Here is a 16,072-nt window from a genome sequence, read left to right as displayed (position 1 = left end):
GGGGTGGTTTGGTGTAATTACCTGTTGAGCTGTCCGAAGGGGTAGAGAGCATCCTTAGGTGGCGTAGCGGAGGTCATTTTCAGCCGAATAGAAGCTTTTTTGCTGCATCAATAAGGCCCTGCATCGGGGAGGGAGAGGCCATGTTAGGGAAAGGAAGGTCGGCCAATGGTTCATAAAACCCCTACTGCATATTGCAGACGGAGGTGTGCTGTTCATTCGTGAAGATATTGCAAAAGGAAAGGGCCACTTGCTTCAACTTGTCCGTACTCTATTCCAGCCGCGGGACAGCAAACTTCTCCCTTTCCGCTCAGATGTGTATGTGGGTTCCACCCTCTTGTCCCGTTCTCTTCCTATGTACAGCGTCCGCTTTGGGAGAAACGTGGGGTGCGGTGTCTCCTGGCTCGGAAGACATCGTAGGCCCGTCGTTGTGGGACGTCCTGGCCGGCGTGATCGAAGTGAGTATAAGAGCAGTCCGCCAGAAGCTTCGTTCTCTCCGATATTGTGCAAAATGTTGCTGGTGTGGTTGTCTCGTCAATCTGACCCTGTTCCGCTCAATTGTGTATCTCTGAAACCTCCTGAACGCCTCGCTAATGCTTCAATGAAATCTCAGATGGTGCCAAAGTCAGGCACGTCCGACAAGTGGCCCGAAAGGGTATCTCTGTAGTGAATGAATGCTCCTGCTGAGCTCACGCAATGCCGCTCGTCGCGTTGTTGCTCTTCCACACACCTCCACCCAACGCCTTGGTCAATCCAACCGCCAGTCCAATGATCAAGCCGACCATGATGAGGGCAAGCAGGATCTTGATTATGAGCCTCTGACGTTGAGGAATGCTCTTCCATCGACTGACCTTGGGTTTGGTCATGCAACGATTCAGCGTCGACCCTTGTTGCATTCGTCTTGCCCACGGTACCTGCCACTTTCCGTTTCTGACCACGCCAGAGTCATTGCTGTTCCTCTTTTCGAGCGCGGGTGAGGAGCCTTTGTGAGTGTTGGTAGACACAGGCGTGATGCCGGACTCGAGATCTCGCACGGCAATGCTGATGTCTGGACGAGACTTGTTCTCAGATTGGCGAGGTGAGTCGTGGTTGTAGAGATAGAATGGTGAGCAGATTTTGGCATTGACGCAAGGGTCGAACTCGGATTTCGGCCGGTTGTGTTGGGCAGTGTCGAGGTGGTCTGGGTGGGTGTCGTCGAAGGACAGGCGGGGTGAGGGTTGGGAGAGGAGGGCGGGCTCTGGCTTTTCAAGACCCATGGTCGATAATGTTGCTGATATAGTCTTCTTGATAGAGTGTACTCAGTATGGGCGAGGCAAAGCTGTTGGATCCTGTTGAAGCAGGTCCCGGTTGGTTTGCAGTCAGGCTGCTATGAGACTGTTGGATATGGGATTCCTTGCTGTTTGAAGGCGTCTGCTGCAGACGATGTTTCGGAGGGTCGATCACTGATCCGAGTGAGGTCACGGTGGGGTGGTAGTAACACAATGATACACGTTATTTGAGGTGGCTGAGTGAACAAGCAAGATGCTGCAGAACAGTCCTGCGAGTTGTTCTTGCAGGCTGGGCCGTCGTGGAGTTCGGAAGTCGCGACTGATGCTGCGGCCACTGGGGTAGATCGGCTGTGCCTGAAATCTCGTGTTCGATTTCCGTCGAAATGGAATCGACCTTGCGATTTCTGCTATGTGCAGCCTGTCAGTATGTATGTCGTGGTTTCGACCTGCTGCAACAACAGAGGTGACACGACACGGAAGACACGCTCGTTGGCACATCCGCAGCATATCAAGTTCAAAGGTGGTAGGGTCTGGAACCGGGCGGTGCTTCGATTCCCCGTTAGGCGTAGCTTTCAGGTACGGGCAGAGAGCGGGAAGTCTGGATATTGTGTGGAAATTGCATTGATTCGCCATTCGAATCTTGCCAACACCATTACTCTGCAGTAGTTCTACAGGGGAGCCATGCCTGTTCCTGATGATCGCAATCACTTACGGTTAGGTGCGCCGGATAGGTCCAGGCACGCGAGACAAGATTTCTCGCTTGGGGGTTTCAAGGTGCCAAGTTGGCGATAAGAATCTCCATCTGATGTTCTTGAGTCCTCCACTGTAGAGATGACCAAGATGCCAATCGAGATCGCAATCTTGTTGGGACCTCGTCGACGAGGGTATGGAAGACGGGATTCACGTGTCTGCGCATAACTGCCGGCTATGACACCAGCAGCCTCCGCGTTCTGGAGCTTCTCGCCGACGGTGATGAGCTTGAGCATGACGCTTCGATAACCGCATCGTCCGAAACCTAAGAGCTCGTAAAATCGCCGCCGCGCTATTGCTGGAACCCGCAACTCTGTCTCAATTTAGGAGCACGGATGTTATATCAGCGGCAATCGAAAGGTCATCGAACACAAGACCGCAGCGCCATCGCAGCGGCTCAACAAGACAAGAAAATGTCCATCGATAAATCATCAGCCTCATCAGCATTAATCATCAATAACGAATACCTGATGCGGACTTTTGGTCAGCCTAATCTCTATGGCGAAACGCCATGAACCCAACGCTATGATATGGTTCGCAAACATGCCATGTCCTCCCTATGCTTTCGCGAAACCCCAACAAAAGCATCAATATTTTGCGTCACGCGGACGATTCAAGTCCTAAAGAAGTCATCTCTCGTGATATGACTCTTGTCGCACATCCCTCTGAAGATTCCTCCACGATCGAACAGGCTGACTGGAGTGTCCAACTCAGCAATTTGTCCCTGGTCCATGACGCAAATGCGATCATAATTGATGATGGTCTTGAGCCTGTGCGCTATACACAGCAGTGTCTTGCCCTCGAAGCCTTCTCGAATTGTCTTCTGAATGCGCTCGTCCGTTTCAAAATCGACTGAAGAGGTCGCTTCGTCACAGACAATAATCTGTGAGTTGCGCACTAGCGCTCGGGCGAGAGCCATCAGCTGTCGCTGGCCGAGCGAGAAGTTCAGACCTTCATCCTCGACGATGCTGTCGAGGTGGATGCGCTTCTCGGTGCCTGCTGTTGGCGAGTTGACCACAGACGTTGATGTGAAGCCGGTCTCGGCAGTATGTGGTCTAACGTCTTTGGTCGGACTAAGTGGTGAATCGTCTCCAATCAAGTCAGCTTTCCGCAACGCTGACCACAGCTCGAGATCAGAATGTTCGCCAAATGGGTCCAGATTCGAGCGGACTGTGCCTTTGAATAACGTTGGGTCTTGCGGGATGATCGCCAAGCGTGATCGAAGGTCGGCAAGTCCAACAGTGGCGATATCGATGTCGTCGATCTTGATCGAGCCTCCAGACAACTCGTTGAGACGGAACAAGGCTGACATGATGCTGGATTTCCCTGCGCCTGTTCGGCCTACAATGCCAATCCGCTCGCCCCCACGGATCTGCATGTCAAGTCCTCGGAGCACGAGTGGCAATTCGGCCCGATACCGCATCTCCACGTTGTTGAACGAGATCTGACCTGCTTGCGGCCAGCTGTCAGGCACTTCACGCTGCTTCAGTGGTGCTTCCTGATCGAGCTGCGTTCCGTAATAGTGCAGTCGCTCCGTGGCGTTCATGTTGTTCTCCACCTCAGCGAGCTGCCGGACAGTGAACTGAATCATCTGGACGATGGAGAGAATATACGATAGCACCAGACCAGCAATGCTAGGGTTGACATTAAACCGATCCGTAACAACAAGAATGGCAGTCGTGAGGACCAGCAAGTTGCCGATAGCGTCAAGCCTAACGGCTAGCCATCGCTGGTTAGCAAAGGTGAGATAGTACGCCGAGTTCATGTCGTCCATGGCTTCCCTGACGCGGTTGACAAAGTACTTTTGCATGCCATATGCGCGAATTGATGCGACACCAGAGATAGATTCCGAGAAGCGAGCAAAGACCGAGGACCGAAGGACAGCTTCATGTCGCTTGAGCTCCCTTGCGGACGTTCGATAGTAACTGGCTGCGAAGCAGAACAAGATGAATAGCGGGCCTAAGGCGACCGCGAAGAAGTGAAAGTACGCAATGATCAGCGCAAAGACCGAGACGATCATGCCAAGCGTGAGGAAATACATCCTCATCGCGTCCGTCAGATTATTGTCCATGGAATCCACGTCTTTGGAGAAGCGATTAGTGATCCGCCCCAACGGTGTCGTATCGAAGAAGGACATTGGTGCCCTCAAAACACTGGTAAGTGCGTTGTGCAGAAGTGTTTTACTGGAGTTGGTACCAGCTGTCGACAGAATCGTGGAGAAAGCAAACATCAACAAGGCCTGGATGACACCAAGACCGGCATACAGCCCGATGTAAGCACCTGTTGCCCAGCCCCAGTGGTCGCTGACCCACCACGACAGCCACAGACTTGTCACAATGTTCGAACCTTGAGAAGCAACCAGTGAGAGGAAGATCAGCGGCCAGATGAACCAGGATCCGGAGGCTTTCATGTATGCTCCCCAGACGTCCCAGCTGACAGACTCGACAGCTCTCTCTTCCTTCTGCATCAAAGCCGCTGCCTTTTTCTTCTTTTTGCTGTCTTTGGGCTTGTTCTCTTGGTCTTCTGGATTCACAGCTTTCACTGCTGCATCGTCTTCTTGAGCAGTCGTGGCCATGAGCTTCTGAAAATCGACACTGTTGGCCATTAGATTAGCGTACGTGTCGACAGCTTGGATGTGTCCATCTTCCATCCATACAATCCGATCGCATCGGTTCAGCACGTGAAGCTGATGAGTTGCTAGGATGCGGCACTTATCCTTCATGAGCCCGCAGATGGCATTATCCATGATGTGTCTTCCAACGTGTGCATCAACGGCTGATAGCGGATCATCCATGAGAACGATGTCAGCATCGAAGTAGATGGCACGGGCGATATTCAATCTCTGCTTTTGCCCACCAGAAAGCGTGATTCCTCTTTCGCCGATCTCGGTCTGATCGCCCGCAGGCAAGATCTGGAGGTCTGGCCGAAGCGCACACGCATCGATGACTGAATTGTACCATTTGGTGTTGTATGGCTTACCGAACAGAATGTTCTCCTTGAGAGTGGTGTTCTGGATCCAGGCGTACTGTGGACAGAAGGCACGACTGCCAGCCATTTGCACCTTCCCTCCGGTCTTCCTCATGTCCCCTGCCAAAGCCGCCAGGAGCGATGTCTTGCCACTTCCCACTGTACCGATTACAGCAATCAGCTCCTTCCGCCCTACACTAAGCTCGATGTCGTGTATTCTGAACGGCTCAGTGGCTGTCGTCTCACTGGATGCATCACTGTCGACAGGCTTCTCGCCCTTCTTTATGCTCATGCGCTTCTCCTTTCCTTCCTTTTTAGCGGCTTTCTTTGCAGCTTCTTTGGCTGCTTTAGCGTCTTTGAGGTCTTTCCTGGTCTGGAAGGTTGCGACTTTGTCTTTATCGACCGTTGCTGTCCTTTCCCAGGTGAAAGACGCATCGTCAACTTGCACAGCCGGCTCCATGTCATCATCCCATATGACCTCATCACCTTGCTCTTCCTCCAGCAAGAACTCTTGTATCCTGCCCATGGATGCGGAGGCATCGGTGACCTGACCGATGACAAGGGGCAGCAAATTCAGTGGAAGACGTAAAGAGTTGAACAGAGCAAGAGACGAGAAGACTCTAGCCGGATCCAGATTGTGACTTGTCAGAGAGTACGTGATGAAAGACAACATCGAGCGAATACCGGCATTGCCATCGCCAGGGCGTTAATTGCATTGCGGATACTCAGCAACACCTGGATCATGCGGATCTCACGCTTACGCAATTCCTTTAGTCGCTCCAGGAAGCTCGTTTCCCATCCAAAGAATTTGACAAACCTCACAGATGCGAGGATTTCCTGTGTCAAGCTGACTCTTTGGTCGGTTACTCTGTTGATCTTCTTTCTCCGCCGAAACAAAATCTTGATCGTCTTGGTCAATGCCGGAACGCAAATCACTATCAATGCATAGCCGGAAAGCGCACTATATCCAAGGTTGATGCACAGTACGACCAAAACGACGGCGATCTGGATCGGCGATGTCCAGACCAGATGAAACATGCCAGAGGCTTGATCAACGCGATACGTGTCGACGCTCATCAAGTTCACGATCTTGCCGTTGTTCCATCCGGTTCCGTCGCCAGATACTCCGGTACCCTTGTCTGGCGTAGCCTTTGGTCCAGTCTTGGGGTGCAACACGCCAGAGATTGCTCGCTGCAACGCTGGTCGATGAACCGACTTCTTCGACAGCGCCTCAAGTTCAGCGATACCATTCTGAGTCTGCTCGTGATCGAGTGCTTTCCCACCAGCTTTTGCACGACCAGACAACTTCAGTGATTTCTCGAATATGGCATTGATCAAGACTGCTCGAGCTTCGCCACCTACCACCATACCTCGGTAAATGAATTGATTGGTGGCTGTACTTTGACAGACCTGCATGAAGGTGATGCCAATCGCCAGCCAATGCCGTGGCCAACATTCGGCTCAGGTGAGCCAGTCTTGTCGGCGAGCCATGCCTGCTGAGCATAGGCTATTAAATACCTGGTAGTGAATGGCGAAAAGACCTGAAAAAGTGACGAGAACAGAGCGCAGAAGGCTCCTAGCAGGAATTCTTTCCGGTGCGCATCGTATAATGCCCAGAGCAAAGGATTTCGCTCCCCTCTGGACGCTCTCCGTTTGAAAGAGGACATCAGCCTGGACATGAGGACCTCCGAAGATCGTTCCGGATTCACAGTCCAGATATCGTTGACCTCAAGCGTACGCTTGTACCCGACCGTCATCAGTGGATGGATCCACTGGAATGTGAGCAAACTGAAGAACCCAGCATTGTATTCTCTCGAGACTTGTCTCTCCTTCGGTATTGGCGGTACTTTGCCACGTCTGAGAGGATTCAGTCTCCGATGCCATGGCCGCTTCGGTTGCTCGGCTTTGCTTTCGACGAAACTCGTGCCTGTAGCAGTCGTCGCTATCGATCTGGCAGACACAACCTTCTCCAATGTGCCGTCCTGGCTCTTTCCTCTACCAAGTGTCCGCAGAGCCGGCCGAGGCACTTGCAAGTACTGTTCTGGCTCATCGCGATTTACTAGCTCTGGCTCTGGCTGCTCTGTACTATTCTCGAGTGCCCTCTCGGCATCCTTCTCCGAGTCACGGCCGTTATGCGCCATCTGGATGTGTGCGCTGGGTGTGGGCGCAAATTTGCGTTGCTTCGGCTATCGGCACAGTGTAGGGAACGACACACTCAAGAGAGCCATACTACAAAACAAAGACGTCGCACGGTTGCAAACGAGCGGAAGTGTTGACTCAAGTCACCTGCACGTATATGAAGGAGTCATGCATCCGACCTAGGCGGCGAACTCCAGCACTTTGAGCGGTCGACGACGCATGACCAGCGGAAACATTTGAACTCATTCGACTGGCGACTTTCGCAGTGGTGTCGTAATGGAGAATGCGGCGCTGTGGTGGGGAAGCAAGATGAACTGTGGATGCTTGTTTACGACAAAATTCCCTTGCCGATTGGATCTTTAGGCGGTGAATACCTGGAACTGGGGGCGCTATTGGGTGGAAGCAGGGACGCCCGGGCGCATGGAGTGCATGGTTGCGAGGCTTGAATCTATGATCCCATTGACCGATTAACAATCAAAAGTCCCAATACCCCACCAAACAATGCGCTTCCGGCTGCCTCGGACATAAGAATTGGGCTTCCAGGCGTTGTTTTTGCCCTCCGAAAGGCGAAATGTCGATCGAGATTTCGAGAATCTTGGTGCGCTGATGAGTCTTCGATGGCCTGTTGCCTGGCCTGAGTCATACCACAGGACCTGATGAGGCTGTTGTTCCCTCTTATAACGGTACATGAGTGCGAGCTCGACGGACGTTCTGGAACTGCTTCGGGGCCGAATCACACTGGCATTGTTCAACGCAGGCAAGCAGTGGGGCAAATTGGAGTTCTTCCATCGACTACAATCCCATTCGCATTGATGCCGAGAGTTTGTTCTGTCATCCCGAGGCAACGCACTGGCGGCAGTGGGCTCCCGACGATGTGGCAACATACGGGAACTCATTGCGCGTCTTGCACTACGCGTAGCAAGCTACAGAAGCTCTGGTGTCCGATTCTGGTGTACGAGCGAGGTCCTCCCCGGAAGTGCGTGAAGCATTACTTCTTCAGACCCCAGTGTGGTAAACCCATTTGTTCATGCTAAGCGGCTTACTACAGTCTCGAACAGTAAGTTGCTCAGTACACAGACCAAGAATCAATACTATACGAGTATCTTCCGACCAGAATACTCGCCTGACATTAAATCGCAACCTATGCGCCGCTCACACCAGTCTCCTCTGTTATGCGTCAATATTCGTCCGCTTACAGCTCTCCTGCTGAACATTCAAGGTCCTCCTCAAACCTTCAATCTTCCTGTTGACTCCCTTCCAACTGTCATCCCCTAGGATAAACCTCAACAGCCTCTCTCCATTCTCCGGATCCCGCAATTCCTCCTCCCAAGAGCTACCTCGCAGATAAAGTCCGCCGCCTTCCTCGGACTCCCCGGTGCCAGCTTGTCCAATGTTTCGATATGCTTTAGACGTTCAGTCAATGGGTGCCCATCCTTGGCATACACACTCCTCTCTCGGTCTAGCACAATGTCCGCCCCAACCTGACCCATCGAGGTACGGAAGGCACCCAGCACGAAGCTGGCAACTCGGATGTCGAAGGGTGATACCTCGGAGGCGAGGCTTTCGGTGAGTGCTTCGAGAGCGTGTTTTGAGGCGGAGTAGACGCCTTGGCCGGTTGGGGCGATGAAGCCTGCGCCGGAGGAGATATTCAGAATCGTGCCGGAGCGCTGTAAGGGTAGTCAGTGGACGTCTCTGGTGAGTTAATGGACCGATAGGTGCCGAATGTTCTCAGGCGCAGAGCTCAGGCTCCTCGATCCACTTACTGCAAGCAACATACACACGTGTATGCGACGAGTAAGACAAACGGAAGCAGGCACAGCACAAGGACTCACCCTCTTCCGCATCGCCGGCAATACAGCCTTGGTCAATGCCACTGGCCCAAAAACATTTGTCCTCATCTGCTGCTCCCACTTCTCCATTGGCACATCCTCGATAGCCCCCAATACGCAGTATCCCGCGTTGTTCACCAGGATATTGATTCTCCCATGCAGCGATTCCGCGTGTTTCACGAACGCCTCTATCTGTGCATACGGAGCCGTGACGTCCAGGGTGAGGAAGTGCGCTTGTGCGTGCCCACTGAGCGGGTGGTGGTGGTAGTGAGAGGTGAGTTCGGCGACGATGTCGGGGTACTTGTTGGGGTTGCGGGCGGTGGCGATCACGTTGTGGCCGAGGGAGAGGGCATGGCGGGCGAGGGCCAGGCCGATACCTGTGCTGCTTCCTGTTATCAGCCAGACGGGGGCATCTGCTCCCTCCGCTCGATGGGGTGGGGAGGGCATTGTGCGTGTTCTGGATCGTGGCGGGGAAGCTGTCAGTTGTGCTGTTGCTGCCTTCTCAGACGCGTACGGCACAAGAGTTGCGGCAAGTGTTCAACGCTTCAATGAAACGGCGCCGGCAGACAAGCTGATGCATTCAGTGAGAGGCTGTGCCAGAGAGCATTTTGACGACAGTAGGAATGTCTCGCATTTATATTCGTGTTCCTGATTCCGTGCTGTCATCATTTCGCGTATACTCCCGACCCCATCCAGTACTAGGTACGTTATTGCGACAAGTTATGGAATGCCTTTCGCCATCGCGGCCATCGAATCGTCGCACCTCGGAACCATGACCATTGTCAATGATGACCGGAGTTATCAGAGCTCAATCTAGAAAATAGTGTTTAATGCAACCTGCTGACACGGCCGAGGGGCTCGGGGGTGCCAAGCTCAGGTACAGCTCATCGGCGTTTAGGCAGTCTGGGGGCGGCTTCGATTCTCGTTTTCGCACGAGATTGCCTGGACGAGTAGGTGCTCTACGCCTTTGACAGAAGGTCGATGCCGGGTGTTGAGCAGGGTGCCGTCGTCAATGAAGACGTATCGGACGATAAGATGAGCCGTAGGCGTCAGGTATATGAGGGCGGTGCACAGTGCATGGCACGCATCGCCTACGACCACCTGCATTCAAGTTCATCCACTTCAGCTTGAACCACCAGGACTGCCATCAATAGACTTTGCGCGAATACGGGATGCACAGCGACGAGGCTCGACAGAGCTCAACGTATACTCAGGTAGACAGCGTCTGCGGGACAGAGTCGTGCTACTTCGGCAAGCGAGCTCCGGCAGCGGACTGGTTGTATGAGACAGGTCAGTGACGACAAATTCATCTGGTCTCGACTCGAGCGTCCAACCGCGTCCAGATTGATGATACGATCGGTGGCGACCAATGCATGCTAGCTCGAGGATGCTCGATCTCGGACAGTCTCGATGGCACAGCCCGTCTGGGTGCTGTGAACAAGCTGATCTGTGACAGCATCAAAGAGACGAGCCGTTTGACGAGTACGCCTGCAGCCCCCGAGGGCTTTAGACAACGGATGTACAAGCCACATATCCAGACTCGAGACACGTCGCCGCGTGTGACAAGATGAAGTTGCACGCTGGTGTCCCATAGGCACGGTAAGTGTTGGGCAGCATGACATTCCTACCAATCGGGCGTCGCCATCAATATGTTCAGGGCAACCTAACTGAGTCTTCCTGAAGATGTCGTGCGGAAGTCAAAGTACATATGTCGACTTCATGCTGTATCTCAGGAAGTCCATGAGGGGTTCTCAAGGAATGACAGCGGACCGATTTCATGCACGACCGATGAATGCAGGTAACCGAGACAAACATTTCGATAATGGCATAGAGCCATTCTGAAGTCGCGTTGTAACAAAGATCGGAAAGGAGAGGATGTAGCCAGATTGTGTTGTACGGGACAACGCGTACTGTTCTCAGTACCTTCAGGTGAGCTGCTTCCACTTTTGGCGTCGGTTCGACATTTTCACCTGTTTTTGTGCGCAACAATTTTGCCGGGCATTGACGTCGCCGCTCGTCTCATGCGGCCACCTCAAGACCGTCATAATGTGTACGCATGAGATATGGACGTACGGGGAATGCGGCTGCCGTGTCGATCACCACATTCCATGCACTGAGGCAAGATACCGCGATGCCGTTTTATCCCAGTGCAAGCAGCATCTACCATCACGAGTCAGTAGCGAAAATGGCGCTCCTGAGAACGACCTGGTGTCGCCGCTGGCACGACTGGCGCAGCGAACTGCTGCCGCTTCAGAGCAGTCCTTCCGATCATGCTCAATCAACCGCACTGTAAATAAGAGCTTTCTGGAGCCGATCTGTGAGGAGTGTCTGTTAGAAGAGCTGCACCAGGACGAAGTGACGGGCTCGACTGAAGACAGAGGAAGACCCGCTGCACCGCAAGGCCTGGTATGGGACAGTAATGTCAAGATTGAGGTCAACGGCGTGCATTCGGAGCCACAGTCAGGATCGCCTGCCCCACAACAGCCACCAAGCGACACCAAGATACTCGAAAGCCATGTCGAAGTCCGCATCTCAGACGCTGGCACAGAGCGCACAGAGGCCTCCGTGGCAGAACGAGAGGCAAAAGAGCACGACTCAGCTCCGACGCCCTTCTCCAATGGCGATGCCGACTCAGAGTCGTCAGTGCCAGACACCTCCTTCCGCGGAAGAGCTCGCTCGCGAACGAAACAGCTTCGACGGATGGCGATGGACGTGTCAAGAGAAGATATCGGGCTGCGCGTTTCGTCTCGGCTGCCCTCTTTTCAGCGCCACAGTTTGCAGAACTTCAAGAATGAACTGCAGCGTGATGTGAGACATGTTGAGACGTCAGAAGCGAGTCCTGGCAAAGGCAAGAGTGCGAAGCCAGTACGAAACCTGATTCAGCGATTCGTAGATGCGCAGGAAGAAACATGGAAGAAGTCGAGATGTGCCATGGCCGGCTTGAGGGGAAAGATGGGTCGCAAGGAAAGAAGCACGGACGCGACACCGACATCCTCAGAGGCGAACTCGTCTGCGACAGTGAAGGAAGGAGCCACCAACAGCGCTGCGTCACCAACAAGAGTAGTCACGAATCAGTCTGCATCATCTGCAGAAAGCAGAGATGTTTCTTCCAGCGACCGAAGCGACAGCAACGGCAGCGTACCGCCAGAGAACTTCTATCTCCACCCGGACGATCCATTCCATCCAAATGTAGGTCAAAAGCCTCATCAAGCAGTGTGGAACCATTCAGAGTCTTCCGTACACTCTTGGAAGGACCATCTCTCCGTGGATCTGACGACTAAACGCTCCCGTAAGCGTCCTGGCTTCGTTTCCGATTCTGGCCATGGCGGCCGGCCCAAAGTCATCACCCATCCGACAGAGCACAACTTTTCCACATCAACGACTTCTACAGCTGTGTCCTCTAGGAACTGGACGACCACTATCCCTTCCGGCTCCTCGAACTCCTTCTCGCACCAGTCTTACGAATACTCCACAGCCAACGAAGATGACGCCCTCTATTGTGACCTTCGAGATGAGCAGAAGCGGCGATTGCTTTCGGCTTCGAGCAGTGTGCCATCCTTTCCGACTACAACAAATTCGGATCGTTCAGTCAGAGAACTTTCGGATCCGCTGCAGAGGCGGAGACTTGCATCACTGGTAGCTTCGGAGGACTTCGAGGAGCCAACGGCAAACGGCTATACGATGCAAGCACTCAACGGCATTGAGGAGGAGATGGCCATGGTCGGACTGATCGACAACCCTTGGAACACGAGAACAAGATCTACAAGCACAATGGAGGACCTCCCTGATACGCCCACAAAGGTCTCCCGGCAGAGAACCAAATCGAATGGGAATCTACAAGTCCAGACACCGCCCAATAGTAACATCGGTGCCAGTTTGAATGGCAACACGCCAGTGACAGCCGTTCGCGGCACGCAAGCCACAAGCACCGCACGGCAGCGTACAATGTCCAACGAGTCAATATCTAGCTTCGCTTCACGCGTCCAGGCTGCCGCTTCCACCAGGAATGGCCATTCATCACCGGTGGGTCAACAGACACACCACCTCTCCGCGATATCAGCATGCCAGACATTCGCACTAAAATCGTCTTCTACATCCCGCTCGCCAAATGAAGACGAAAGCAGCACGGCGCAGCAGTATGCCCTTGCAGGTCGGTCCTCTCCATCTCCAACGCCCTCGCCTGTAACGCCTGCCGCTGGAGTGATGAGCAGTAATGCTTTGGCACTTCACAGCTTGTCGACGCCATTCCATCATAGCCTGCAACCGCGATCACCGGGTTTCGGTGTGGGTAGTATTGGCGCTGTGCTGGATAGTGCTGGTTCTGATACTACGAGGACGAACGAGGATCTCGCGAGCTCTGATCCGAACAGAACCCACAGCGTTGATAACACTGCCATACGACCGCTGCCAAGCACGCCAGCAATGAAGCAGAATGGGACACGCACGCCAGAGATGGAACAAATATCCACACTCACCCTAAACACCACAAGTCCGACGTGTCTCTTCTCGTGTGTTTGGCTGAGAGAGCTGTGTCCCGGGCCAGTATCGGCCCATGGCAGCCCTTCCCTGACGCCTGTCAATGGAGAGTCCCTGCGCTGTGGACGCCTGCTGACGGGCTGGAAAGTCCGCAGCTGTTTGTGTCATGCTGATGGGATTGTGAGGTTTGCCGTCACAGACACTGATGCCAAGAGCGACGATGGCGCTTTCGACCAGGAAGAGAAAGAGAACGAGCCTCCATCCGCAACGCTACGGCAAATTTACGACAATTCTGGCAACGACGACGGCACCGGCGAAGTCATTGACCAACATCGCTTGGCAGATACATTGGAGCGAGAGTGCAGGAGTGTAGCGCCCGTCGTTCGATATGTGGTTGGGAGAGAGCTGTGCGAGGGCTGTATTCTACGAAGTGGTGTCACTTTGAGGTATTAGGGTGCATCGGACACAGGCACATCAGCAAAGCGAGATTAGGGGTCCCTTGAGGGCATGTTCGTATTAAAATTGGGTAGGGGCATGGTGGAATTGAGACACAAAAGCTGTGAAGATCTTGTGTGGAGATAATGATTGATCCTGAGTGCTACCATCGCATCACATGTGCTGATCGTGGTGCAAGACCATCCTGAGAAGAGACTTCCTCTGAAGTCAGCTCCCAATGCACTCCATCAGTCCAATCGCTCACTCTCAACGGAGGTTTTCTCGTCCTCCATGCGACCTGAATTCAAGATCGTAAAGGTGGCTCACCACTCGTAGGTTTGAGCTCAATACCAAAACATCGGGGTTTCTGCGCCAGCGTCCTCGCGGTTGACTTCTAAAATCCTCCATTGCTGGATATCCTGCGGGTGTCGTCCTCTCTCGCAGAGGCAGCACCGATTGCAGTGAGATGTTGTCTGGCTCCTATGACTCACGCGAAGCATTTTTCAATGGCGGCCACCCATTTACCCTGTTCGTTAATCCGGCTGCTGGTCTGGCTGTTGATCTAGTCGCTGGTCTCGTCATCGGTTCCATCATCGGAATCGTCGTTGGAGCCGTCGTTGGCCTGGACGCTGGCATGATCGTTGGCCGGGCTGTTGCTCTGAGCATTGGCCTGGCTGTCACCGATGGGTATAAAGCCGCCAGGCGGCCCCTGATGAGCGAGCCTGAAGCCAGTCTCCCGAACATACCGCTGTCGCCGTCGTTCCTTCCAATCAGCGACCATCTGTCTCGCTTCGCTGGCCGGGGTGCCTGCGGGAACCAACGCCTGAACCAGCTCATTGTTGTTCAGGAAGTCGCCTTGCGTGCTGACTCCCATTGCGCCAGGCGCAGCTACAGCATTTGGAGCTCTCGTAGTCTGGGCGAGAGCAGTTGGAACGTGGATTTCGGCCGCGTGTGGACGTTTGTACTCGCTCTCGGACAACTCGTCATGCGGGATAGTTTCCAAACCACAGTCTTGACGTAGTAGGATAGTTTCTCTGGGCGCTCGTCGACTTCGTCGCGAACCCAGCGCTGACCATGCCACATACTGCTGCCTTCCCAAGTAGTGGTCTCGCAATCCTTAGAGTCCGCCCTGAAAGGCATGTTGTCTTCAGCACGTGAGAATTGCCAGTCGTCGCACATCTGGGCAGCAACATAATCGATCTGAGCCTTTTTGCGCTCTAATGACTCGAGCTCCATACAGAAGACCTTACACGAGCGCGGGAGGCGGACTTTGTTGACGAAACCACTGCGGATGAAGAGGTGATGGTCGTTCTCCCAGAACCACCAGTCGGTATGTCGGAGAGTTATGGTGATGCAGCGGGGGTGGAAGTGAGGGAGTTTGTAGAGCTGGTTGAGTGCATTTCCGGGTTCGAGCATATAGAGTTGAGGGAAGATGCGGGCGTGCCCAAGCTCGACTGGAGGCGACTTGTCAACAGTACTGGACTCATCGCTTGGAGTAGTTGAGGGTTCGGGCCTAGAGATGAAGAGCGCACGCAGGCGTTGCTGAAAGTCACTGTGCTGTGCTGGCTGTATCCTTCGAGGGGCTGCTGACTTATCGCCATAGAGAAGTCGCTGCTTCCTCGTCTGCAATTCGGTCAAGGGAGAGCGATCCAGAGCAGTTAGCCAGAAGGTATGTTGCGCATTCTCCCAAAGGCGCCACCAAGATTCGTGGTAGACAGCTTGGCAAGTGGATAGTAAAGCAACGTCAGGAATATGTGGCGCAGTGTACTCTGGACGAGTGTAGACGGCATCAGGTCGGTAGGCTTTGTTCGGATCGACTGTAGCGTAGGAAGCTAGAGCATAGGTGAATATGATGGAGCGTATCTCAGATGGGATCGTGCTGAATAGCGCTGAATCGTTCTGAGGAGATGTTGAATTGACGAAGACAGTATGATGCTTTGAAGGGTATGCGGGTGGCATATTTGCGACGGATGATGTTTTCTGGGTCAGGGAGGACTTCTTGTCACAGCTTGAGGCCTTGGAAGGGAGGCACGCTTCGCCACAATGGAAGGGACGAGTCGAAAGGCGACGAAGCGGCGATGGCAGCCGAAAAGTAAAAGATGCGCGCACAAGGAAGCGACGACTTCTTGTGCTTGCTCAGTGAACGTCGAGGCACAATCGAAGCCTCGACGTGTCAACAAAATCCTGATTCTTGTACGGAGTACGACTATT

At 53.6% G+C, this 16,072-nt stretch overlaps 5 protein-coding genes across 5 annotated transcripts; 1 reads left to right on the top strand and 4 right to left on the bottom strand.

Moving 5' to 3' along the window:
- Nucleotides 1-686: 686 nt before the first annotated feature.
- On the bottom strand, nt 687-1,253 carry AB675_713 (uncharacterized protein; the record flags this gene model as incomplete). The annotated part of the gene is made up of 1 exon (XM_018147486.1): nt 687-1,253. The coding sequence occupies one exon, from the start codon at nt 1,251-1,253 to the stop codon at nt 687-689; it is 567 nt and encodes a 188-aa protein (XP_018005605.1).
- A 1,375-nt stretch (nt 1,254-2,628) lies between these two features.
- AB675_712 (Oligomycin resistance ATP-dependent permease YOR1) lies at nt 2,629-7,123 on the bottom strand (the record flags this gene model as incomplete). The annotated part of the gene is made up of 3 exons (XM_018147475.1): nt 2,629-5,529; nt 5,667-6,299; nt 6,353-7,123. 3 exons carry the CDS (start codon nt 7,121-7,123, stop codon nt 2,629-2,631), a joined length of 4,305 nt encoding a protein of 1,434 aa, XP_018006063.1.
- Nucleotides 7,124-8,262: 1,139 nt separating this feature from the next.
- On the bottom strand, nt 8,263-9,397 carry AB675_711 (putative oxido YusZ; the record flags this gene model as incomplete). The annotated part of the gene is made up of 4 exons (XM_018147464.1): nt 8,263-8,288; nt 8,354-8,524; nt 8,569-8,788; nt 8,954-9,397. The coding sequence occupies 4 exons, from the start codon at nt 9,395-9,397 to the stop codon at nt 8,263-8,265; spliced, it is 861 nt and encodes a 286-aa protein (XP_018005435.1).
- A 1,599-nt stretch (nt 9,398-10,996) lies between these two features.
- On the top strand, nt 10,997-13,879 carry AB675_710 (uncharacterized protein; the record flags this gene model as incomplete). Its single annotated transcript, XM_018147453.1, has 1 exon — nt 10,997-13,879. The coding sequence occupies one exon, from the start codon at nt 10,997-10,999 to the stop codon at nt 13,877-13,879; it is 2,883 nt and encodes a 960-aa protein (XP_018005885.1).
- A 544-nt stretch (nt 13,880-14,423) lies between these two features.
- Nucleotides 14,424-15,820, bottom strand: AB675_709 (uncharacterized protein; the record flags this gene model as incomplete). The annotated part of the gene is made up of 2 exons (XM_018147441.1): nt 14,424-14,840; nt 14,867-15,820. The coding sequence occupies 2 exons, from the start codon at nt 15,818-15,820 to the stop codon at nt 14,424-14,426; spliced, it is 1,371 nt and encodes a 456-aa protein (XP_018005724.1).
- Nucleotides 15,821-16,072: the final 252 nt, after the last annotated feature.

Source organism: Cyphellophora attinorum (assembly GCF_001299255.1).
Source record: "Cyphellophora attinorum strain CBS 131958 chromosome Unknown Contig1, whole genome shotgun sequence".
Taxonomy (NCBI): Eukaryota; Fungi; Ascomycota; class Eurotiomycetes; order Chaetothyriales; family Cyphellophoraceae; genus Cyphellophora; species Cyphellophora attinorum.
The sequence above is the reverse complement of the archived record's forward strand: the minus strand, read 5'-3'. Positions and strand labels throughout refer to the sequence as shown.